General features: G+C 53.8%; 1 protein-coding gene across 2 annotated transcripts in view; it reads left to right on the forward strand.

Annotated features, from left to right (window-relative positions):
* SCUBE1 (signal peptide, CUB domain and EGF like domain containing 1) overlaps positions 1 to 26583 on the forward strand; it is a 137196-nt gene that overhangs the window by 30241 nt on the left and 80372 nt on the right. For both annotated transcript variants that reach the window (XM_066255913.1, XM_066255923.1), the window contains exon 4: positions 25270 to 25404. In XM_066255913.1, coding sequence (XP_066112010.1) covers positions 25270 to 25404 — 135 coding nt within the window. The remainder of the gene's footprint in view (positions 1 to 25269; positions 25405 to 26583) is intronic.

The raw sequence follows: 26583 nt of genomic DNA on the forward strand, positions 1-26583 counted from the left end.
ATAATCAGTTGTACAAATGTGTAAGAGTAATGTAAGCTTTCTGGATAAAATTGAGAAAATGCGTAACAGAAACAAAAAACTGGGAAGCATCTTAGTTATGCTGGTGTGTTCCCTTTCAATCTTCTCTCTGCACGAGGAGTGATTTCACTGTAGTGGTGATCCGGTAGTCAGCATGGTTTTGTCCCTTGATTTTCTGTTTAACATCATGTGAACCTCAGGTTTACCTACCTGGCCCCTGTTATTGCCACTTTGCTAGTTGCCTCATAGTCTGATCAATGACTAATAACCTGAGGCTGCTGCAACATAGTAACTGAGTGGCTTAAACACCAGAAATTCGCTCTAGCCCAGTCTGGAGGCTGGAAGCCTGCAGTCAAGGTGTCAGCAGGGTTGGTTCCTTTGAGGGCTTTGAGGGAGAATCTGTTCCAGGCCTCCCTCCCAGCTTCCAGCAGCCTTGGGTGTACCTTAGCTTATAGTTCATGTTGTCTCTGTGTTTTCACATTGTCTTTGCTCTGTGCATTTCTGTCTCTGTGTCCAAATGTCCCCTTTTTATAAGGGCACAGTCATTTTAAATTAGGGCTTTATCCAATGACCTCATCTTAACTTGATCATCTGAAAATACCTTATCTCAAAAAAAAAAAAAAAGATGGTTGCATTCACCCCTACTGGTGGTTAGGACTTGAACATCTTTGGGGGTACATAATTCAACCCGTAATAGAGGTGGTTTGCAGTCTGTAGCAAGAGGAACATCTCATGGAAGAAAGCACATGGTCTCAAAGCAGAAGTGCCTGTCCCCTAAGCACTGCTCTGCTACTGGGGGCTGAGTGTCCCAGGGCACGACACCTGCGGCCTGAGGGATAAGACCATGGACTTGGTAGGACTATGGCTGTGAATACATTCCCTTCATTGGGTGTGAAAAGCAGCTACCTCACAGGCTGCTGTGAGCAGTACCTGAGATCACGTGCGGGCAGCCAAAAGCTTGCCCAGCACAGGACTTTCAGCACTAGGTAGGGGCTGTTACTGTGGTCAGGACCCTGAGCCTCAGACTTCCTCACTGTACTCCAGGGGTAATCATGCTGCCTACCTCACCAGGTTATCTGTGAGGGTGAAGTGAAGTACTTGGCACTTAGTAGATACAAATAGTCAACCAACAGGCATTATTATTACTCTAGGTGACCAGGCACCCTTTGGTGCCTGGACATTTAGATTGTTTGCTTTTTACCATCAGAATCTAGAGGTGATCCTGGGCATAAACCTTTTTTACCTTGTTTTCCCAATCCATTGCCTTAGCAAGTCTTCCCAGAAGTGAACCGCCTGGGTCAAAGGATCATTTGGATCCTTTATGGCTTTTGCCACAGTGCTTCCTGGAAGCGTGTGGCACGCCTTCCTCTGTGCCAACTGATATGCTGGTGGGTGGCATGGGAAGTGTGGCGTCTCAGGTGCTCTGGATTTTTCTTCTTCATGGTGTGTTCACCTTGGGTTCCCTGCCTGTTTTTGTTTAATGCCTTTTGGATCTCGGGTGGACTTGTTATAGGAAACAGATTTGTGAATGTGTAATTATACCCACAACAAATGCTGAAACAGAGGTCTGGACATCAGGCAGTTGAAGCCCAGAGGGGCCTGTGGAGATCTAGCCCTGTATGGGGCGATGGGGGGGTGGAAGCGGGCTTACTCCTGAGGGGGGGGGGGTTATAGAGAAGACGGCACTGAGCAGAATCTCCTGAGGTCAGGATGGGTGAACTTGCTGGGGTGAGGGCTCAGCCTGAGCAGAGAGCTGTGGGGGCTCCCAGAGGCCGACTCAAGTGGGTGGCAGGGACAGCGGGAGATGAAGCTGTGGAAGGAGGCAGAGCCTTTGATTAGATTGTGAAGAACAGGCTGAACAACGTATACTGTGCCAGATGCCAGGTTAATTATCGTCCAAGTGTTATCTGTTGAATTCTTCCAAAAGCACAGACCCTTACTCAGCTTAACCAGCTTGCCTCCTTTTCAGATAACAGAAAGAGTACATTTCAGTAACTGATTAGCCCTAAAAGTCAGAGCTGACAGTCCCTGTGGGGCAACAGGCAGTATCACCTAGTGGTCAGATTTTTGGGAACTGCCAGTTCTGGGCTCCAATCCCGGCCCTGCCAGTTACCAGCTGTGTGACCTTTGGCCAGTCACTCTCCCCTTGTGCCTCAGTTTTCTTACCTGTGAAATGGAATGCATAGTCCCTTCCTGTTGGGTTCCTGCAGGGATGAAATGTGATCGTGGGTGTAGAGCATCTGGCAGAGTGCACCGAGTACTGGACTGAAGTGGGCATCTGATCACTGATGTTCAAAGAGATGGACTGAGGTGGGCTGTGTGTGGCCTCCGAACCTGGCGAGGCAGGGCCTGCCGTCTGCACCCTTTGGGCTGTGTCTGAGCACGGGCCGCCTCTCTAGCCACAGCGCTCCTACCTGTGCAGAGGCACGTGTCTGTGAACTTGGCTACGGCTGCACCCAGTGCCTCCAGACTAATGGTGGATCGTGTGGGTCTTTGTTTTGACAATATTGTTTTCACAATGGATCCTTTCTAAACTGATTAATTTAAATAAGTGGGTAAACTCCCCCACACACACCTCGAGCACAGATTGCAAGTGCACACACAGCTTTCACGCGTACATATGGCGCCAAGAAAAGGCTCTCTCTGTTGCTCCTCTGCTTTTAGCTGAGGGCAAACCCTTCCCAGCAGACTCTTTGTTTAGGTTTTTTCCTTCTCAAGACAAAACTTTGGCTCTAGAGAAGTCAGATCTTGGTGCCAACCAACCAGAACCTCACTGGCTCTGGGATCGCTCAGAACCTCAGCTCCCTCATCCATAAACTGCTGTTGGGGTTAAAGTGCGGTTGTCGGGGTCACGGAGGCTCGATTACTATAGCCAGAAACGAGGAAGCCAGCTTGCGGTGTGAGAGGGTAACCTCACGTTCTGGCACGAACACCCGAGTTCATGGTTTAGGTTCCGTTACTCAAACCCTCCAAGCTTCAGTTCCCCTGACTCTGAATGGGTCAGTCGTGTCTGTCTCTGAGGGTTGCGGTGACAGTTAGGTGTGGAAGTGGCTGTGGAGAACTGTGTGCACAGATAGGACATTCCACACAGGTGCGGGCTCTTGTCCTCCTGTGGGTGCAGAGGTTCTGAGCTGGCAGCCACAGCCCTCAGCCAGCCTGCACATGCGGTTGATCCCCATGGTATTTACCATTGTCAATGTCATCAAATGATTTGTCCACACTTAAAAAATCAAGGGATGTCACATAAAAAATTGGTATTTCCAGCATTGTTCCTGCTTGGCCATTGTCACCCAGCCCCCAACGTTCACAGGGCTCTGGCAGAAGTGCAGATGGAGGCTCCTATATTACGTGGATAAATATGTAAAAGTCATTATGAAGCTTCAAAACTAGAATACATTCAACCTAGTCTACCTTGACAAGTACCCCTACCTCATGACCTGGAATTTAGGACTCTTTGGAGTTTGTGCCAGAAAACAGAAGTGTGGCCATGCCTGACCCATCCCTTCTTCTCCCTCCGGCTCCATCCCTCACCACACAGAGCCCAGGACACACTCCAGCCCTGGAACGCTCCGGCTCTGGCTCTTTCCCCTAGACCAGTGGTCCCCAACCCCCAGGCCGCGGACTGGTACCGGTCCATGGGCCATTTGGTACCGGTCCACAGAGAAAGAATAAATAACTTACATTATTTCCGTTTAATTTATATTTAAGTCTGAACGATGTTTTATTTTTTAAAAATGACCAGATTCCCTCTGTTATATCCGTCTAAGACTCACTCTTGACGCTTGTCTCGGTCACGTGATACATTTATCTGTCCCACCCTAAAAGCCGGTCCGTGAAAATATTTTCTGACATTAAACCGGTCCGTGGCCCAAAAGAGGTTGGGGACCACTGCCCCAGACTACCTTTCCTTTTGCTGCTGCTTGGTCCTAAGTGTCAAGTGTCATCTGCCCCTCAGAGAACAGACAGGCACGGGGCCATTCGGACAGGGAATGGCAGGGTCTCGAGTACCAAAATGTGGTCTGGAAGGGTGGGTGTGGGTTCCAGGTGCACACAATCGTCTGTAGACTTCTGAGTCCATAGGGAGGGCTATAGCCACAGGAGGGGCAGAGGAGGGACCCCAAACCATGGAGCCCAGGGCAGGGGCACTTCTTGGTCCCAGTGTGGTGCTGGCAACTGCTGGCAGGAGCTATGCCCACTTTGGGTGTGAGTGAATGCTCCTGTTTGTTACAGTCCCCACCACTCCCTGTTGCTCACAGCCAGTCAGCTTTAGTTATTTACCTGCTTGGTCTTCCTAGGAATTGTGCTCACGCTGCCTGATTAAGCTTTCAGCGGAAAGCCTGCCCCTGATGGGTGTTGGGGGACTGCAAGAGGCTGACTGAGTTTTTGGAAGGTTCTCGCTGCCTTGTGCGATCTCTGGTCAATCACCCTGAGCCCCACACCACAACCCATCGCCCACTGGGGACAGTTAGGCCCTTTGCCTATCTCCTGTTGTTCTGTCTCCAGAAGTCTGGGTTGGTCAAGAGTCTTGTCCGGGTGTAACATTCCTCTCTCCACCACCAAATTCCTGAGGGATAATGGCTGGAATAAGTCCCGATCAGCAGAGTTTGAAATGCATTTGAGTTAATTAGAAGAAATGAGGCTGATGGCTTAAGGGTTATTTTCTTGCTGGAGTTTTCATAGTTGAACCTTTTCTTTTCTTTTGAGCAAGAGAGGTTATTTTCTTGCGGAGATGGCTTGCCCGGGACTATGTCCTGGAGGGTGGCCAAATCTGTCCTCTGGGGAACAAACCCCTCTCTCTATTTGACATCTTTATTGAGGAATTTCTCAAATATAACAGAAAATGACACCAGAGGGAATTCCAACCATGATGAGATCCTTGCTCAACCCCAAATGACTGCTTTTAGCATTGTAATTACTTGAAATAGCAGTAGTTCTGTTTGAAAAATATTATTCCAAACTCCATGCAGTTGGACATAAGAGCAATATTTAGGCTAATAGAATTGGATTTTTTTTATCCCAAATTAAAACCAGCAGTGGGTAATTTTTTCCCATCTCTACAAAGCAAGGCCCCTTAGTTCACTTAGCCAGATGTTTTCCTCGACCCCAGTCTTTACCTCGACTAACTAAAAAATATGTTTCTCAAGTTGCTCACAGTTTGAATTTTGGACTTGCTTCTCAGTATTTTTATTTCTCTGATGAAGAGAAGTCATTTGAAGCCAGGTTCAGCAGAAAAGTTGTTTTATTAACAGATCACTACTTTCCCATTAACATTTATTGGGCACCTACTATATGCCCGGCCTTGGACTAGATAGATGGTTTCTTGGGTGAGATGATCCAACTCTGGTTGGATCCCTGCTGTGTGCCCAGAGCAGCAGCATGTTGTGCCAACGTTCCTGCAGTCCTCATAGCACCCAGGGGCAGGAGCCATTAGGATCCCTGCTTGCAGATAAGAAGCAAAGCTCAGAGAGGGAAAGGGAACTATGTACGGTTGCACAGCAGTGGTGTGGTGGAGCTCAGACTAGAGCCCAGGTCTGTACATTTGCCAGCTCAAGGCCATAAGCCACTGCCCACACTCTTGCCCCATGGCACCTGGAACAGCTTTGGGAGTCTGGCCAGCTTCAGGGAGGGACTTCCTTCTGTGGGGCGTTAGCTCTGCACCCTCTGCAAGTTTGGGAGTCACAGAGGGCATCCAGAAATCCCAATATCTGTCGAGTCTGGCTGGTTGGAGGCATGTTAAAGGGCAAGAGGGGCCCTGGCCGGTTGGCTCAGCGGTAGAGCGTCGGCCTGGCGTGCGGGGGACCCGGGTTCGATTCCCGGCCAGGGCACACAGGAGAAGCGCCCATTTGCTTCTCCACCCCCCCACTCCTTCCTCTCTGTCTCTCTCTTCCCCTCCCACAGCCAAGGCTCCATTGGAGCAAAGATGGCCCGGACGCTGGGGATGGCTCCTTGGCCTCTGCCCCAGGCGCTAGAGTGGCTTTGGTCGCGGCAGAGCATCGCCCCCTGGTAGGCAGAGCATTGCCCCTGGTGGGCGTGCCGGGTGGATCCCGGTCGGGTGCATGCGGGAGTCTGTCTGACTGTCTCTCCCCATCTCCAGCTTCAAAAAAATACAAAAAAAAAAGGGGCAAGAGGGCACCCCTCCTCCAGGGAGTTCTCCCCAAGGGCGGGCACCTCCTCCCGGAATCCTGTACTGCCTCCCCAGGCCAAGCTTGCCACCTGAATAGGAGTTTCGTGTCACCATTGTCTTAAACCCAGTGACCACACAGAGAGCCCTGTTCCTCCAAACCCTTTCTCATGGCTCCCATCACTTTCACAATAGCGCCCAGTTCATCTGCCCATTGGTCCACACGGCCCCTCAGGCCAGGGCCCTACCAGCCTCTTCCCCTCACCTCTCCCAAGGGTGCCCTCTGGCCCAGCCTTCCTGAAACACGTAGATTCCTTCTACACATCCTGCTGTTTACAGCTGCTCCCTGTGACTCCTCCCCCAGCATGGACCTAGTGAGGTCCTACTTCCGTGACATGTGAGACACAGCCCACACGTCCCTTTGCTCCAGTCCTCTGTGACTGTGTTGTGTACACCTCCACTATGGCTCTGTGCCGGGGTCTTCCCTCCTTTCCCTGAGAGCAGAAGTCGTCTAATTTATTTCTTGGTCTTCCTCCTCAGGACCTAGTGCAGAGCCTGGCATGTTGTTGGCATATAATAAACATCTGTAAAATGAGTGAATGAAGAAACGGATGTGTGAAAGTGCCTTGTAACCTGGGTTCCCAAGCCCAGCACACCTCCATGCTGGGCACACAACAGAGGTGAAGGTGAATTAGAAGTGGTTCCTGTCACAGGACTCCCAGGTCCATGAAAAAGACAGAAATAGTCACGACTGATGACAGGCAGAGAGGGCTGTGTCAGCAGTGACACAGCAGCCTTCAATCCATCTATTTGTTTGTTGCAGAAGCTTCTTCTGAGCACAGGCCACGTGCCAGACCCAGCCTTACACCCTGGGTACAGCAAGTGGTGAACAAAGAAAACAGCTCCCCACACTCAGGAGCTTCCACAGTTGGGGTCAGAGAGACAATAAAGTCAGTGTCAGTTCAGTCAGGTCAACTCTAGTGTAATGGAGAGTGATGAGGGGAAGGGTGGTCGGATACAGTGGCATCCTCTGTATCCCAGTCCGATTATCTATCCACTGCGCGACCACCTGGTCAGACAGCGGCATCCTAATACCATTACTGCATAAAAATTTGCCTGTTCTTGGTGGCATAAAATACCATTTTATTCTGCTGTGGCTTCTACAGGCCAGGAATTCAGACAGGGCTCAGCAGGGACGGCTTGTCTCTGCTCCACGGGGTCTGGGCGTCCACTGGGAGGACGTGAAGGCTGGAATGGCCTGAAGACAGGGCTGGAATCATCTGCAGGCTTCTTTGCTAATGTCTAGCAGTTGATGTTGGCTGTCAGCCAGAGCGTTTGTGGGCAGCCCCTCCTGTGGTCTTTCCACCTGGGCTGGTGTGGGCCTCCTGACAACATGGCAGCTGGGTCCCAGCAGAACAAGACACAGAGCATAGAAGTGTTACAGCCTAGCCTCTGTAGTCCCTTCCACCACACTGTACCAGTCAGGGCAGTTACAAAGGTCTGCCTGCCTTCAAGGGGGAGGGGGCGGGAATGGTGAAGGAGCCTCAGTGAGGAGGAAGAAGCCACCATTTGAAAAATCTGGGGAAGCTCTTCCCTCCAGGCGGAAGGGGGAGGACAGGCAAAGAGTCCCAAAGGGGTTCAAGCCCCGTGAGTTTGGGACAGGTCAGTGCGCCTGGGGGGTCAGGAGTGAGGGAGAAGGACTGGAGGTGAGGCCAGGAGTAGGCAGAGTCAGATCATGCGGGTCCTTAGATGCTCTAGAAGAGTGTTGGGATTTTGTTCTGAACTAGCTGGGAAGCCATGGGACATTTAACCGGGGATTAACACAACCTGGTTGACATTTTAATTAAAGGGATTGCTTTTTGATTGCTAAGCAGAAAGTGTGTCACAGGGAATAAGAGAGACCACTCTGGTCGTCTGGGTCAGAGATGTTGATGGCTCAGTCCAGGCTGACAATGGTGGAGGTGAGAAGAAGTGGTTGAATTCAGAATATATTTTGAAAACAAAGCTATCAGGCATTGTTATGGATTGTATGTGTAAGACCAACTGCTAGCTTTTTGCCTGGAGTTTCTGCATGCTGTGCCGTTATGGCTAAGATGGGGAACACTGGGCTAGGACAAATTTTGGAGTGAGGAGGGAGATAGACTCATGAGTCTGTTTGGCCAAGTTCAGTTTTGAGGTGACCAACAGGCATCCAGATGGAAATGGTGTGCCAGTCCACAAGTCTGTGGGGCAGTCAGGTCGGGGTGGGGAGTGAGTGTGGCATGCGAGTGTAGAGCTCCTAGATGGATTGAAAGCCAGAGAGCCTAACAGTCGTCCATTTCATAAGGATTTCATGAGCACCTGCCCTGTGCCACGTCTTGGGCTGCGAGCACACAATCAGGAGATGGATGACATATTCCCAGCCCTGAAGAAGCATAGGGAATCAGCCTGCCCAGCCTTGAATCCTGGATCCATCAATTACTGTGTGGCCTAGAGTAAGCAATTCCCCTTCTCTGAGCCTCAGGATCCTCATCTGTCGGGTAAGGTTGATAGTGGTGCTTATCTTACAGGAATAAGGCACAGACCGAATGAGATGAGCTTTGTCAAGCACAGTCTATAGTGCATGGCATGTAGCAAGGGCTCAGCAGATGGGAGTTAACTAATTATCACTTATTCCTAGTATGCAAAGTTGAAATACTTTTTTAAATACTGTAAAATGGATGAATTTTCTGAGCTGACAAAGATGTCGGGGATGAGCCTGGGCCCTGGGCTGCGTGTGAAGCCCCCTCGCTAGGGACTCGGGTTCCGCACAGAGCTCCCACTACAAGTCAGTGCTTACCCCCGTCCTGGGTCAGGAAGCCCCCCACCCTGCCATCCTCTTGCATTGGTTTTGGGCTTGTTCATGGACATGGCACCACCTGGCATCAGGGCTCCCAACCCCAGCTCCACCACATGCCCATCTTGTGATCGGACACACAGCCCCTCTTCCTTAGTCTCTGTTCTGTGTAAAACAGGCATGGTCCCCGTCTGCTGGGATCAGAGGAGGAGGTGGATGAGCAGGGGACACCAGAGGCTGCCAAGCGGAGGGAGAGGAAGAGAAGAAGAAGACTTGGGAGAGTCCGACGGGCCCAGGAGCCCAGCTGCACCTGTGGGAGGAAGTCCCCGTGGGCGCTCACACGTTCCCTGGCGCAGCGGTGCCGGTGCTCCCGCCTCTCTGCGCAGGCCGGTCCCTGGCGGGATGAAAGGGCCGCCGCCCCAGCCCTCTCAGCCTGCAGGACAGCTGCAGACAATGTGTTGCTCCCTTGAACCCCTGACGAAGGCTCTAGTTGCCGCTGTTTATTTGTCTTTATACTTCAACAGCTCAAATGCGTTTCTTGCTAGGGGGGAAGAATGCCGACCATTTTAATGTAAGACTAAACAGCTTCAGACCATCATGTAGTTACTCCATAAACACCAATATTTTTAAAGGTAAACTCTAGTTTTTTCCTGTTCTCCTTATTTACGCCCCCTCCCCTTGCCCCATTCTCAGCGCACACACGTACAGGTAATCCGGGCTGGGGAAGGCCAAGTCGGATTCAGGCCCACTTTCCAGCTCTTAACAGCCTGAATCTAATGGGGATTCCTTGGCCTGAGGAAAAAAGACAGTGGGTGCTGTGTGCATCTTTGTAAGCAGGTTGCTTCTGTCCGCATCGGCACACAGCCAGGGAGCTCCTGGAGTGGGGTGCGGGGGTGACTGATGGGGATGCAGTGTGTCGGGGAGGTGGCAGGCTGCCAACAGTCTCGTGCAGACAGCCAGCACAGGCCTGGGGCGGAGCAGAGCTGTGGGAGCATCTGACAGCAGGGGCCAGCTGGGTGTGCAGTGGAAGGGCAGAGGACCAAGAGTTTGGGCTTGCTGGGGACCTTGAGAAATGTCCTGTCTCTCTGTGCCTCAGTTTCCCCATCATATGTGAAATAAAGGGATGGATTTCAACCAGTGGTTTTCCAGCCTGTGGGGTTTTGTGGACAGCAGCAGAATCCTTTATTTGCAGGAAAATCACGAGGAGGTCATGCTGCTCTAGCTGAAATGGGAGGTGAGACGGGCAGGGAGGAGAGCCCTGCTCTCCGGGGACCGCCCCCACCCTGCATGGTCCTGGGGTGCCGAGGGCACTGTTTGGAATCCCCTGGCCTGGCTGCCGTGGCAGAGTCCTTCCCCTCCAGCATCGTGTGATTCGATGTGTTGGCAGCGTGGCACGTCCCCAGGGACAGTGGCCAAGCTCTTGGTTGTGTCCTCGTCCGGATGCAGTCCCTGTGTGCCTCCTGTCGTCTCAGAGCTGTCATCTCCAACATGTGGGACAGCGTTCGTTCCCCTCCACGCACCACCCTTCTTGCTCTGGAGGGTCCACACAGCTGCCCTTCCCGCTGCCCGGATTGCCCATCCCTGTGCTCTTCACCGGCACTTTGTCTGGCTGACCCCACCTGTCCCTCAGGGCTCAGCTCAGGCCTCAGCCCCTTCAGAAAGCCCCCTGAACTGCGTACCCACCCCCTGGACACTCACAGCCCCTGGATTTCTGCCTGGCTCAGCACCAAGCGCCCCAGTTCTTCACTGGCAGCCTTGGAGGTGAGTCTGCCCGCTGCCTGGGAGCTCCCGGAGGGCTGAGCTCCAGGGTGACTTAGCTCTGTCCCCGGGCCAGGTGGCCAGGGAAGGGGGCAGAATGTCTGCTTGTGACCATCCAGAGGAGCATGACACAGTGGTGAGTGCACCAGCCTGCAGGGGGGAGGGCAGGGCGTCCACGCTGGGGGAGCCTCTGAGCAGCCTGTGTGACGGCTAACCCCATGGCCCATGGAGGCTCAGAGGCTCGGGACTCCCTGTCTGTACCTCCATTCCCACTCCTTCTAGTCTCCGTTTTGGGTGAGGGGAGAGTGGGTCCCTGGGAGGCAGACACATGGAGCCTTGCCCCCAGCTCCCTTCCTGGCAGTGGTCTGGGACCAGCTCTCTGCTCTCACTTTTCTTCCCCAGAAAGGAGGCGCAGTGGTGTTCATGGGAGGGTAGTGGGACACGGCGAGGTGGTCTGTGGAAAAGCAGGGGCCCTCAGCGGGCGTTGGGAGCGTCCACAGCCGTCCTCTTCCCCTCTCCTTTCAGTTGTACGTCCAGGTCAGGGGCCACCTCACTAGATGGGTTCTCCTTCCCATTGGTAGGGCTGGGCTGAAGTCTGTTGGCACTCCCGCTGGTGCCAGCCTCACGTTTGAATAGAATAGGCCTCAATTTGGGGACTAGAAGAAGCGGTCCTGCCCTGTCCCGGGGCAGAGAATGCCATGTCCGTAAACAGCAGAGGAACACCCAGTTGCAAAGGGCAGGCCAGGTCAGCAGACACTTTCCCTCAACTTTCCTGTTTGCAGTCCATGTGCCAAGGGCTCGGTCGGAGCTCTGAGAAATAAACAAAAAATAAGTGTCTTGTGAAGGCTCTTTAAAAATATTCTACCACCAGAACATATGTCCCAAACCAGAACTGAGCTGTGTGCCTAAAAGGGGGCATTATGAACAAATAAGAGTGTCCTAGAGTCTCTGCACGGCACGCCCTTTGCCAACAAGTTGCTTATTTTGGAGCAGCCTGGGTCCTGGATGGTGTTTGGGGTCACCCTGGACCTTGGCTGGTATGGCTGCGTCTGGACAGATGCTACAGTGACCCCCTCCCCAGCACCAGCAGGCCAGGCCCGGCTGTTTATAGTGGCCATTCGCCAGCCCTGTGCGTGTCCTGCCCCAACACCCCTCCCTGTCACCCACCTCATCCCAACCACATGCAGCTGCAAATAAACCAGCCGGCAGAGCTGCCTTGTACCCAGCTGGCATGCCTTGTCTGTGGGAGTAGGTACCCGTGGCAGCCACTGAGCTGCTTGGTCTGGAGTCTTTAGCAACCTCCTCGGTGCCACCTTAACCCCTAGGCCAACTTGCCTTCTCTGGACCCATCTGCTAGCCGCCAGGGGTCAGAGGCCAGTGCAGTCATTTGGATGAGCCTTGGTGGATGCCCCTCTGGTGGGATCCTCGTGGGGCCTCCTCAGCCTGGCAGCTGGGCAGCTGGGCCCTTGTGATCTGGGCTCTGCCTGTCACTCCAGCCTTGCCTCCTCTCCTTCTGAATAGTGAGCCTGTCCCCAGGCACCGTATACCCTCCATGCTTCCGCCTGCCTGGGGAACCGTCTACCCCCGCTTATCTGTCCCCAGTGCTCGGGTCGGTCCTTCTGCACCTCTCCCCTCGCCCTCCCGGGCAGGCTGACTTGCTCCCTACCCTGCACTCGGACCAGACAGAGTCATAGTACTCTTCACGCGGAGCTGAAATAGTCTGTTTACTTATTCATCTTCCACACATGTAATAATGCTACAGATACACTCAGAGAAATCAATAGAAAAGACCAAAAATAATTCCCTCACTAGCTCGCCAGCCCAACAGGTCAGCAGTTTTCCTGTCCTGATGTCATGCCCAGGGTGGTCTGTGTGAGGACCTGACTTTGCATGGCTGTGATCGTGCATTGATGTTTGTGTGCTGCTCCACCCCCCACCCCAATACTCCATCAGAGCTTCTCTCACCATTGATATGTAATCATGTAGCCGAGATAGGGGACCAGGATCCAAGCCCAGGATGTGGGGAGCCCGGAACCCATGGGTGCTGAGTGAGAGCAGCTGCCGAGGCTGTCTGGTCAGAAGAGCAGAAATGCCTCGTAGAAAGGATCCGTAACCTCTGGGTCAGCAAATGCCGGGAGTGCCCGGTCAAGAGGTCCTGAGATTGTTTCGACGTGACTCCCACCCTTAGGAAGCTCTAGGATTTGTGTAGGAACACTCCTCTCAACATGGCATGCTTGGTGTAATTAACACAACACCAAGTATTGGGGGCTGGGGGTGACTTGCCCTGCCAGGAAAGAGAAAGGTGGCGGTGGAGACGGGGGAGAGGAGGAGGGACCCACACGTGCAAAGCCTAGAGGTAGGAGGGCTTATCAGGTAGCAGTGTGGGCTCAGGAGTAGAGAGTGGTCTCTGTCGGCAGAGCCAAGCATGCTAAATGCTCCCCAGGTCTGAGACCTGGGGATTTAAACCCACAAGTGTAGGAATGCCAGGGCATCCCCTTCGACTGCATAATGGGCATGTCACAGACTCAGGCCTGATTCCCAGCCCCTCCTTCAACAGCTGTTTGGGCCCCACCTGCTGCTCCAGCCTCACCACACACACACACACACACACACACACACACACATTACACATGCACGCACACACATGCACACAGGCACACAGGCACTCTACCACCAGACGCCTTTTCCTACGCCGATGCTCACATGGCTTAGCGAGAGGCTGCCCTGCTTCTCAGAGTGCCGCCCAACCCCTCTCATAGGGGCATTCCTTTTCCTGCAGACATCTGACCTCAGTCAGTAGTTGATTTCTACTGGTCTCACTGTCTCTCCTCCTCCCAGCAGGCAGCTCCCCAAGGCTGGTCTTGACCTCATGTTCACCAGTCATTCCCAGCACTGAGTGCGGGGCCTCGCGTCCTTGTTGAGTGAGCAAATGAATGAATGAATGGATGGACAAACAGCTACTCATGGACTGTTTGGGTGAAGAGAGATGATTTCAGATTAGCAGCTGCTTGCACAGGCACGCTCTGGCGAGGGGGTGGGGGTGGGGGGTGGTCAGCAGATCGAAAGGGGTCCTGCAGGGAGTGACGAGAAGTGCAAAGCTCACAGTCTTTGACCTGCGGATCCATCTGAAGGAAAAGTCCCTACAAGGGAAGGGCTGTGGCTGCCCCGTGGGCCACCCAGGGAGACTGTTAACAGGGTGAAATACAGGAGCGTGAGAGGCCAGGGCAGAGTGGCTTGTTACACTGGGAAAAGCAACACGTGGAAAGGACCAGAAACAAAATAGATTCTCGTGATTGTGGCTGCAGCCAGAGTGCTAGACTTTTGATCCCTTTATTATTATTATTATTGTTTTTCAAAATTCCTTATAAATTAGAATTTTTAAATAATAGAACAGATTTATTGGACCAGTAATAGGGAGCCATGCTAGGTTCTTGAGGCAAGAAATGCCATGGAAAGGAAACGGCCACAAACGTGGGATGGGGAGGGCGGGGCTGTCCATGAGCGGCACCACGGGACCACGGATCTTCACTGGGCTTCAGCCGATCTCAGCGTCCCTTTTTCCACAACGCTCCCTGCCACCTGCGCTCATCCTCCACCTCTGTCCTCCCACAGCCCCCCTGTCTGCTGCTTTCTTAGCACAAAATCACTTCTCAATCCTGTTGCGGCCGCATGAGCCTGTTAACAAGGGACTGCCGAGTGGGGTAAGGGACAAGCCAGCTCACTGCAGGCCCAGTTAAGGAGCCATCTCAGCATAGGGTGTGCTGGGACCCTCCCGCCAGTGAGCTCCCGCGTGGGGACTGGTGCTGGTGGGAAGGAGGAAGAGAAGGGGTCACTCAGAGCACCTCCAGTAGCCTGGCCAGTGGAAAAGCCTGGGTATTATACTCAGCAGCTTGAAAGGTGAGAGAAAATGCCAAATTTAATTGGAAAGAATGATACCCAAGGGTGCTGGATCCCCAGCAGTCGGCCCTAAGGCTGGGACATTCATGCTGGGAAGGAGTCACCTGACGGAGCTGGAGTCAGGCCTGCGGGACTGGCCGAGGACCCGTGCCAGCCTGGCGGCGTGGAGGGGGGCGGTGCTCCGGGCCTTGCTCTGCTCCATGGAGTTTCTCTGAAGGCAGCAGGTCGCCCTGCCCACGCTGCCCGCTGGCCCGTGGTAATCACATCCAGCTGGCCTGCTTTCTTTCCAAGGATGCTCATTAAGAAGCCTGTCGGAGCACTTCCCCTTGCTTTCCTCAGAGCCTCTCGCTTTGGTTCTGTGATTTGTTTGTTTGCTCTTTCTCTCTTCCCTCTTTGCAGTCCTCCATTCTTATCCCCATCAAAAGAAATCTGTAAAAACTCCAGTGCCTTCCACAGATGTCCAGCCTGGCTCTAGTTCACAGCTGTGCTGTCAGAGGCCCGAGGGTGTGGGCACAAATGCGTCCAGTTCCCATCCTGGCTCTGTCCCTCTCCCGCTGGTGACCGAGGGCGGGCCACTCGTGCTCGGAGCTCCTGGTTCTGGCACTGCCCCTGCCCCGGGCACCCTCATCAGACCGTGGAATGAGAGAGCCCCGCACAGAACAGGGCTCAGGAACGGCCGTCCTCCCTGCAGCCCCCTCTCCCGCCCTCCCGCCCCAACAGATTAAAGGAAGAGATGGTCTTGCTGTAAGTGGCAAGGACAGAGGTCAATGAAATGTCATTCAGGTCACCCTACTGTCTCCAGACCCCTCCCCCTCCCCCTGCTTCCTGAAGCACTGCCCAGGTAAAGTGGCTTTTCTTGAGCTGGAGACTTTGATCCTCGTACCAGTAAAGGCACTGACACGGCGGGAGGACAGTTTCACTGACTGACCAAGGGCCCCACATGGTTACATTCATTCACTGAGCACACAGCTCCCAGCGTGGCAGTGTTTGAGGGCATCCACTCCTCGCCCACCTGACTGCTCCCGGATCTCAGGTGGGGCTGTGCTCACCCCATGATGGGGTCCACCCTAGGCTAGGCTGCAGCAGCAAACCAATGAGCATGGCTCTTTGACTAGGCCTCACTTGCCCCTGACAGGCTGGTGGCTGCTGCCGCCCTGGGGCCCACAGCCAGTGCTCACTCCCTGCACTCATCCGCAGCAGCCTTCCTTGACTAGACCCTGGAGCTCCAAGGCCTCACCGAGCAACCCGTCTGGGGCCACACAGCTCAGCCCTGATGGGACAGGCCAAGAGCCAGGGCCTCTGGCCAGAGCTGCCTCCCCCGCCACGTTTTGTAGTTTTCAGTCAATTATTGGGCCCATAAATGTGGATTATGTGCCCTGTGCGCTGCTTAAAACCCTGCAATTCAGCAACACTCAAGACTGACATGGCTCATTCTCAAAGACTCCGTATTCTCTGGGAGATCCCAGGTAGGACGCCAGGTAGACGAAAGCACCAGGCAGACGGCAGGGCCACGTCACGGGGTGACTTATCTGCTGCTTTAGGTTGCTGGTCAGGGAGAGCATCTCTGAGGAGGTGACTGTGAGATGAGGTCTGAATGAGGAGGAACCAGCCATGCCAAGATCAGGGAAGAGCATTCCAGTCAGAACAGCACCTGCAAAAGCCCCGAGAAGGGAACAAGATAGCATTGGTCAGAGGACAGCAGTGACGCTGGAGTGCTATCGTCTGGTGAGCAAGGAGAAGGCTGGAGGTGCGGCGGAGCAGCCCCCTTGTCGGCAGCAAAGGGAGTCTATGCTGTATTCGAAGCGAATGAGGAAGCCTCTGTAGGCTCTCACACAGGGGGCTGGCATGGAGAGGTGCCTGTGTGGAGCACAGGACGAGGGTGGGAGCAGGGAGACCAGTGAGGAGGTCACCTCACTAATCCGGGCCAGCAAGGAGGGGGTTGGGCCCAGCAATCCTGGGGTTGGAAGTGAGATGTCATCATACTCCTGGTTTGTTTGCAGGTGGAACTGCTGGACCACTGAACCTAAGGGATCAGATGTGGGAATTGAGGAAGGAGGTATCGAGGGGTGGCCACCAGGTGTTTTGGCTGAAGTGACTGCGGGTTGTGCTGCCATTAGCTGAGATAGGGAAGGTTGAGGGTGGGACCAGGCTTTGCTTTGTTCTGCATGGATCATGTTAGGCTCATCCTGCCTGTTGGACATCCCAGTGTAGGTGCTGTGTCAGTCATTGATGTATAAGTCTGGAGCAGGTGGAGCAGGAAGGCCCAGAGATTTGGGCAGCATTGGCAAATAGGTAGCTGATAAAGCCATGGGACAGGGTGACATCTCCTGGGACCAGAGCCTGGCAATAGCCCAGGCCTCGCCAGCCTGGCCCCCACAGTTGCACTGAGCTCCTAGGGTGGAGTGACGCCCCTCATCCCCACCCCTGGAATTGCTTACAGGACTCAGGGTCCACAAAATGAAAGTGTTTCTGCCAGTCATGTATCTGTTAAAGTTTAATATCTGGGATATATAATGGACTCTTACAACTCAATAGTAAAAAGACTAAGAACCCAATCTTAAAATGGATCAAGGATTTGAATAGACATTTCTACAAAGAGGATATATGAATGGACAATAAACACATGACAAGATGCTCAACATCATTGGAGAAATGCAAATCAAAGCCATATGAGATACCCCTTCACACCCACTAGTATGGTTATAATTTTTTTAAAACAAACAATAGAAAACAATGCATGTTGGCGAGATGTGGAGAAATTGAAAACCTTATATTTTGCTGGTGGGATGGTAAGATGGCGTGTAGCCGCTATGGAAACAGTTTGACAGTTCCTCAAAAGTTAAACATAGAATTACCACATGACCCAACAGTGCTGCTCCTAGGTGTATACTCAGGAGGATGGAAGCATGGTCACACAAGCACTGGTGCAGCATTTGAAATAATAGCCAAGGAGTGGAAACACCCCAAACGTCCATCAACGTGAGCGCATAAACCAGGGCCGGTCCGCACAGCAGAGTAGTGTTTGGACACAAAAAGGAATGAAGCCATGTGCTCCTATATGGGCGAACCTTGAAAACATTATGCTCTGTGACGGAAATCAGACAGAAAAGGCTACATGTTATATGATTTCATATTTTAAATGAAATGTCCAAAATAGGCAAATCTGTAGAGAGACAAAGTAGGGGTCTGGCAGAAGGGAGGACTGGGGCTGATGACAGGGCCGGGCCTCTTTTGGGGGTGATGGAAGTGTTCTGGCATTGGGTCATGGTGATGTCCACACCACCATGTGAATACACTAAAAACCAGTGAAGCGGGCCCTTTAAGGCGGTGAATTTTATTTAAGTGAATTATCTCTCAACAAGAATAAGTGATGGGAGAAATATAAGCGGTAGCTTGTGCAGAACACGGGAGGGTAGGGCTTGTCTCCCACGCAGGGCTCTGGGTTGAGCACCTGATTGGCTGGAGCCCCCCAGGGAAGGGGACACTGGGGGAGAGAAGGCCAGAACCTACATCTGAAGGGGGTGTTCCCAGAGCTGAAGCCCCTGTGCTGGAGACTGTGAGGCCTGGGTGAGACTGAGCATTCCCTTCTGATGTCAGTGTCCCCCTAGAGCAGAGGTCTCAAACTCGCGGCCCGCAGGCTGCATGTGGCCCGCCGAACAATTTTGTGCGGCCCGCAGACTAATCCACGAACTATAGTTTCTGGTCGTTTTGTGACACTGAAAAGTGTTGCGTAACAGTTGCCTTTTGTAGACCTAGTGCGGCCTGCCAAACGACTGTAATCTTGCTCTAAGGCCCACATGCTGAGTTGAGTTTGAGAACTCTGCCCTAGAGTGTTCACACCTGGGACTCCCTGGAGCATTGCATGGCCCTGTTATCAGTTGCCAGCGCTTATTGGTGGTGTGTGTGCCAGGCACTGTGCCTGCTGCTTTACCTCCCCAAACAACTTCTGGTACTATTACCTCTGTTTTATAGAGAGGTAAACTAAGGCCCAAAATGGTTAAGCGACCTGCCCAAGGTCACATTGCAAGTTACTCTCTGAATCTTGTACCACAGCTGCTGTGACTTGACAAGTAGGTAGTGGTCACAGGAGGACCTCATACAGATTATTGTAAGAAGAGCAGTCAGCAGTCAGAGCTGGACAGCAGCTCCTGGTCCTTAGAGATGTTTGGTGCTGCTCAGCCATCACCGTAGGCAGCAGCTGAGACTCAAGGTGGGGCCTGGATGAGGGAGGTGGTGACCAGACCCTGGAGGCCTCCCCAGGGCTCACTCCTCCCATAGGGATCTGAGCCTGGGTTTGGAGGTCTAGAAAGCCAGCCCACCATGCATGTAGCTCATCCCAGCCCTGAGCTTGGATTCAGGCCTAGCCTGAGGGGCTCAGTGTCAGATCAGGGCTACAGCTGGAGACCCTGTGTCTTCCACACCAGCCGACCTACTGCGGAGTCAGAAGCCCCAGAGGAGGCCCAGCTGGTGAGCAGACCAGGAAGTAGACAGGCCCCAGGAGACCCTAGTCATACCTCCGGCCTGCCTGAGCCAGCAGCGCCTCTGACAGCCCAGGGAGTGTCCTGGATCCGGCAGAACCAGGCCCCAGCGCTCTAAGACCCATGTGTATTTTACCAGAAATCTAATCCATCTGGTTCTCATTTATTTACACTTAACTCATCAAATGCAATTTTGCAAGAGCCGCTCAATAGCCAAGAGGCTTTTCCGCCTAAGCCTCCCTTCTGAGAGGAGCTGGGGGAGGGCCGGGCCTCGGCCCCGGGGACCAGGAGGCAGCTCTCAGGCTGGAGGCTAAGTTTGGCTCCTAAGATGGCCTGGTGCCTCAGCCTCAGCTCCTGGGCCCACAGGGGTGTGGAGAGCTGGGGTCTGGAGCCCAGCACGGGGCCTGACACACAGTAGGCACTTGGTAGCCAGGAAAACATGGGTGGGGTCCAAGCAGAAAACAGCATCTCTGTTTCAAATCATGAAAGGTCCATGGGAAACACAAAGCAACTGAAGCAGGATCCAGAGTAATTTCTAGTTATTATAAATAACTGCAAACCTGGAGTCTTGGCCCAAAGTAGGACCAACAGCCAGCTATTAATAAAAACAAACAACAGCACCTTGGGCCAGAAAGCAGACCTCCTGGGCAAACCACAGTCCGGCCTGCAGAGGCCTTTCGGAAGCAGATGAGCCTCCAGCCTCTGGGGTCAACTCTGGAAACCCTCCTTGCTGGAAAACAACTGTCTCCTTCATAGCACCTGGACCTGTCTTAGACACAGCCCTTCAGTGGCAGGCTGGGGCGAGCGGTGGCCAGTGTCCATGAGTGGTTGGCACACCGAGCAAAGTGGGCAGGAGTCACAGCAGAGGGCTCTGTGCCCCCACCCAGCATCCAGACCTGTGCTTATGCAGGGCACTGCAGAGGGAGGTGGGGAAGCCTGACCCCAGAGACCCCATTTGGACTTGATCTTTGTTGCCAAGGCACTGTGGCCTGTTCTGGCTGTAGTCATGACAGTGGCCACCGGGATTGGGAGGTAGAGGCCAGGTGCCAGCATGCAGGAGAGGAGTACACTGTGGCTGTAGGGAGCAGCCTCAGCCCAAGGCAGGGCTGTGCCATGGAAGAGGAGGGGAGACAGATGGTTAAGGCAGTGAGGAAAAGTCAATAGCCATAGTGACTGCTCATGTGTGGGAGGGACGGAGAGAGAGGGCTTCGCAGATAAGACAGTTCTCAGAGCCCTGGCCGGTTGGCTCAGCAGTAGAGCGTCGGCCTAGCGTGTGGAGGACCCGGGTTCAATTCCCGGCCAGGGCACACAGGAGAAGCGCCCATTTGCTTCTCCACCCCTCCGCCGCGCTTTCCCTCTCTGTCTCTCTCTTCCCCTCCCGCAGCCAAGGCTCCATTGGAGCAAAGATGGCCCGGGCGCTGGGGATGGCTCTGTGGCCTCTGCCCCAGGCGCTAGAGTGGCTCTGGTCGCAACATGGCGACGCCCAGGATGGGCAGAGCATCGCCCCCTGGTGGGCAGAGCGTCGTCCCTGGTGGGCGTGCCGGGTGGATCCCGGTCGGGCGCATGCGGGAGTCTGTCTGACTGTCTCTCCCTGTTTCCAGCTTCAAAAAAATGGGGAAAAAAAAAAAAAAGACAGTTCTCAGGCCTGGGTGGGAGCAGAGTGGAGCTGGATGGAGCATAATCCCTCTCTGTCCTCTGTGCTGCCCTAGTCTCCTCCCCACCCACCTTTAATCTCCCTCAGCGTGGCCAAGGGAGTGAGTGCTCACTGTGCACAGGCCCTGGCCTCAGGCTGGGCAGCAGCCCGCAAGGAGCGAGGCCATCTGTCTTTCATTGTGGACCACACTGGAATGATCTGTTTCTGAGGGTGTCTCCCAGCTCCATCAGCCAAGCCTCCTCACCCCCCAATCAGGAACCAGCCACAATTCAGCTTCCTCTCCCTTCCCAGCACCCTGGTCTGTCAGCCCCACCACTCACCATCAGCCCTGGTAGCAGAGGTGCATTTGTGGGTTAAAGGAGGGTGCACGTTCACCCAGGGAGGTGGCAGGCAGGGTCCTTCCAGAGGGTGACCTGGCTGGCCCGGGCAGCACATGCAGCACCCTTGCAGAGCTGGGGCCTTTGGGGGTCCTTTCTCCGTGCTCTGTCCTTCAGTTCTTTTGTTGCCAATCAAAAGGAGCCTCCTAGAGTCTGCCCCAGAACCTGGGGGGCTTCCTCTCTGCTTTGTAGCAAAGTCCCTATGCTAAGTAGCTCCCTGCCTTCTGGGAACATACAGCTATGACCATAAATAAAGGTAAAGGACCTTGTCCTGCCAGCAGGATTCAGAGGCAAAGCCCTTCCTCGCCTTCCCCAAGCCTGCACAGGGGTCACGGAGCATGGATCACAAACAACTTGCTCAGGGCCCTTGAGAGCCTTGAGTGAGCCCCCTCTGAGTCCCCAAAAGGAACAAGACGGTGCTGTGCTCCAGTGACCTTGCCTTGTATGGTAGTGAGCCTCCTGTCACTGCTGTGTGCAAGCATACCTCTGCTATTCATTTTCTCCTGCTGACCCCTGATGGAGCGTGACCCCCTCTCCTGAGTACAGGAACATAAAGGAGACTTAGGTCTGTCCTCAGCCCAGAGCAGAGACAGGATGATCAAGCCCAAGGTCCGGGGCAGAGGAAGGAAGGTGAGAACAAAGGTACATCTGATCTGAGAGCCAGGGAGAAGCGAATTCTGCTAGGCACCAGGAAGACTTCAGGGAGGAGGGGGCTTTTGTACTGGGTTTTGGAGACATGAGCATGCGTGGGATCAGAGGAGGTTTGTCAGCATAGATGCCCAGGGAACTTACTCACTGCCAGGCGTCCTCATTCAGAGAAGCTGAATCACGGGAGAGCAGAGCATGGGCTTTGGACCCAGGCTCACTGGGCTTCATACCTACTCTGCCTGTGTTATAGCCTCAGGCAGGTCTCCTCCTCTCTTTGGCCTCAGTTTTCTCATCTGAGAGTCGGAATGCTGAGACTGTGCCCCTGTGTGGGGTACTGGGCAGATTTATTAGGGTAACACCTGGGCGTCCGAGCCAGGGCCTGGCCATCAGTTAGGTATGACAATTATGAGTGCTGTTATTCATGCTAGAGACTGCCAGCCCCACCCCACCATTTCTGATGCTCATTTCTGGGGGGACACGGCTGTAGGGTGGGATTCCCACGTGGGCACATCCATGCATGGGCAGTCAGTTCCACAGGACAGAAGGAAGAGGACTGTAAGGCTTCCTGAGGATATAATCTGCAGACCCTCCTGGGGCAAGATTAGGGGCAGAGCTCAGATCACCTGCCTGCCAGGTGTAGGCTTCTTCCTTGCCATGGGCACCTCTCAAAATAAAATGTGCCAGGTCCTGGGGGCAAAGGTTAGAGTGTACTAGGCTTGACCCACTCAGGAGGGCCAAGGAGCTAAGTGTTTCCTACCATGCTGGGCTGGGCCTGGGGAGGGCCTCCAGATGAAGTTGGTCTGTCCTAGGCCGGTGGGCAACCATCTCACAGACCCAGCTGCTCCAGTTGGTCACTCATTAGACCTCACTGTGGGTCCCATTTGGAGGACTGAGGACATGGGGGTGTGAGGTGGGTCTCAGGTCCTTAATCCAGCCCCTAGAGAAGTTGGTAAGGACTGCAGGCGACCAAAGGGATTCTGCAGCTGTGATTTCCTGCTTACCTTGTGGGGGGAGGCCTGTGTTTGGACCACAGTGGGAAATGGGTACAGAGGGAGCACCCCCTCTCCCCTCCTGCTAATCTTGGGCTTTGTCCCTTGGGAGTGGGCAGAGAAATGTTTACAGGCCTTGCATTTGTTTGTTTCACATTCTTCCTCAGTGCCGGCGGGTTGTTCCCTGATCATGTAAACAGCTCTGTTCCAAGACCCAGCGCCCTGCCAGCTCATGGAGGGCTCACGGATGAGTTACATCAACTCCTTTGGTGCCTAGCAGTGAGGGCAGGAGGTGGGTCAGCCAGTTGGGTGGCACCAGGGAAGCCCTTTATGGTGGGGTCAAAGGAGCAAGTCCACACCATGAGTCTAGTGTTTGAAGGCCTATATCTGTTGTGTTTGTTTTACCAATGGACCTTTACTAGGGCTGCAGAAATGGAGATGCCAAGCAAATAATCTGAGAACCACGGGAAGAATGGGACTGGGACTGAAAGGGAGGTCTGCACCGAGTGACCGTGTTCAAATCTCAGTGTTACGTGTGCACCAGCAGGTGGGCGCCTCCATGGGGTCTTGTTGGGCAGAGGCAGGACTAATCGTAGGTACACTGGCATGTTCTCCCTGTTGCTCAGGGGAGGCTAGCTCTGGCCTTCATTTGCACCTGGGGATCAGCATAGCAGGGGGCCAGGCATGGACTCAGGAGCTGAACTGTGGATTTAAGTCCTGCCTTCACCCTGAGCAACTGCGCGACCCTACTCAAGCTACTTCAGCTGTCTGCCTCGGTGTCCTCATTTGGACAGTGAAGTCGGTGATGCAATGGATCCCCCAGGGTGCTGCAAAGACCAAGTGAGTTGATGTTCGTGAGGCCCCATTTCTGACACATCATGGACACTTGAGGAACGTTAGATTTGTGTTGTTGCTGATAGAATGAACAGGACACAGCACCTGGCTTCACGCTGTCATGGTGGGGGACAGACCCCAAAGGCAGGCACCACCGGGGTGTGAGGGGAGGTGCCCCCAGCAAAGGTCACACTGGCCCCGAGCCTTTAGGGAGGAGCCATCCATAAGATTTTTTTGAGTAGAGAAAGATGTTCAGAATAATCCCCCCCTGTGCTCCCTGCCTCCTACCCCCAGGCTCCTCTCAGCAAGACTACCGCTGCCGTCTTTGCTGTAGCGGTGGTGGCTTGTAGAGTTCAGAGCTCTGCCTCCCTCCTGGCCGCCACGGCTGACATTTGAGCTTGCCGGAGAATAATGACCTGCCTGGCAGTCAGCCTCAGAGGTAGCCGCGGGTCTTCTGGGTGGGGAAGTGGTCTGTTTCCTGAAGGCTGAGGGGGACCCAGCTGACACAGTTTGGGGGGGGGGAAGGGGGGCTCCCCAGCTCAGTGGAGGCTACTCTGCCAGGCTCTTTCCCTCTCACATCCTTTTGATTTCAGGAGTAAAAGATGCCTATGTTTAAAAGAACTGTATAAAAAGCTTAATGCAGATGGGAGAGTGTGTGTGTGCATGTGCATGCACGTGCATGTGTGTGCATGTGTGTGCGCGTGTGTGTGTGTGTGTGTGTGTGTGTGTGTGTGTGTGTGTGTGTGTTGGGAGTTCGGTATTGGCTAGAAGCAGCCAGTAGCTCGTGTTGCCTTTGTGGTCTCATATATTTGCCTATTAAAATGACAATACAGACATGGCACATTAAGGTTTAAGAAGCCCTTCTTTCATTAAACAAACTGACAGTGTAGGGGGTTATGACTTTGGTAATTGAAACATGCTGTTCTGTTCAAGACCAGAACTCCATAAAGACTCTTTTCAGCCAATAGCACCCTTTGTGCCAGCAGCCTCTGGTCAGAAATGAGTGTCGCCCTGAGGCCTGTCTCTCCCGGAGAGTGGGAAAGACTGCTTGGCAGCCTTCCGCACAGTCCCAGCAGCCAGGGGTCAGGGCCCTTTCAAAACCTCCCAGTCTCTGGGCTTTTGAAATCAATTTGCAAGGCTGAAAGCCTGGGCAGCAGGAGTTTAGCAGGCTGCCCTCTTCCTGGCTTCAAGGTCTTGTGCTTCTGGTTCTAAATCTGACGTGTGATTGAAAATGGGGGAGCGGGGGAGTTTGTTGGCGAGGCTCTGTGTGTTGGGGGTAGAGGTGTGGGTTGCACAGTCTTCCAGGGCTGAGGGGCGGGGTATCAGTGAGAGCCCAGATTTTGAATCCTGCCTCTGTGCAACCGTGGACAGGTGGCTTTGCCTCTCTACCTCAGTTTCCTTATCCATTAAATGAGTTAGCACTTAGATCTGACTGACAAGGTTGCTGTGAGGATTAGAGGAGTTAGTGTAGGTAGGGTGCCGGGCACACAGAGAGTCAGGTCAGCAGTCTGCCTCTGTGGACTGACTCTGTGGGTTGTCACTGTGAAGTGTCTGCATAGCGCACCGTAGGGGACTGCATGGGGGGCGCAAGGGAGCCCTCCATGCAGTCTGGGGAGCTGTCGCCCCCTCGCTTCCAGCTCTAGGTGCGATTCCTTTTCTCCCCGTGTTTCTCTTCTGCAGATGTAGACGAATGTCAGGACAACAATGGTGGCTGCCAGCAGATCTGTGTCAATGCCATGGGCAGCTACGAGTGTCAGTGCCACAGTGGCTTCTTCCTCAGCGACAACCAGCACACCTGCATCCACCGCTCCAATGGTGAGTACCGCCTCTGCGGGCCCGCCACTCCCCACTGCCACAGAGACAGAGGTCCCCACACACCCTCTGCTCCATGTCTTGATTGTGGGGACCTCGGGGTCAGGCAGGGAACCTGGGTGGTGGCTTGAGTGGCTGCTGTGCTCTGGGGCCGGTTCTGTGTGGGACGCCTCTCAGCCCCTCTGCCACTTACCAGGGCTGTTGGTATTTTTGATGTTTTTATTTAGAGATAAGGTAGGGTCAGCCATACATGGACAGATGTGACCAGAGAAGCTATTTTCCTCTCTGGACTGGGGATTGGCTGTGGCCAGGGACAGTGGGGCTCTGCTCTCCATGGTCCCCTTCCCCAAGGGGAGACTCAAGACCAGGCCAGGCTGAGTGACAATGTCTCAGTCTTTGTGAGTCTGGCAACATCGAGTACTATCTGCTGTGTGTTCACTGGGTCTCCTGCCAGGGACGGGTCTTTGTGGTCGGAGCCTGCTGCCCCTGGAGGCCAAATGGGATGGCCAGCCAGCCTGGGGCCAGGCAAGGGGACCCGGGAAAAGTCCTGACTAGCTAGACTGCATAGGCAGCCTGGGGACATCTGAGTCCAGCAGGTGAAGGTCTTTGGTATCAGGGCAATGATGGCCATAGTTTGAGCCTGAAGCAACTGGGCTACAAGGTGAAACATGGTGGCCAGAAGCCAGGACTTGCATGCTCAGAGGAGAGGGGCTTCCAGGTGGTGGAGCAGATCTGCAAAGGCAAGAGGCCTGTATGCTGAAGAGGATGGCCAGGTCTGGAGTCCCCATGCAGGCCGAGGGCAGGGTAAGAGCTGGAGCCCCTAAGGCCTGGAGTTCTGTGTGGTCAAGAGAGATGTGCAAGGAGGACAGGACAGCCCCACAGCGGGCTCAGAACCTTAGCTTCCTCGTCCAGAGGTGGAATGTGCCCTGCATGGTCTTTGGGAGATGGAATGGGATCCTGCATGTAAAGTGCCCACCATGCACTGACGCCGACAGAAGTCTGTGGTGGGCGTGGTTTTTATTTGAAAGTAGTTCTTGAGAAAGAAAATACAACTAAAAAGTACAAAACCCAGGGTTATTAATCAGAACTACTTTGCTGAATTCCTTAAAATTCTTAGAATTTGTTTAGGCAGTTTGCTCAAAGACAGGACAGACCCGATAATCCCCAGCACCGCCGTGTGCC

This window comes from Saccopteryx bilineata, chromosome 1 (assembly GCF_036850765.1).
Source record: "Saccopteryx bilineata isolate mSacBil1 chromosome 1, mSacBil1_pri_phased_curated, whole genome shotgun sequence".
Taxonomy (NCBI): domain Eukaryota; kingdom Metazoa; phylum Chordata; class Mammalia; order Chiroptera; family Emballonuridae; genus Saccopteryx; species Saccopteryx bilineata.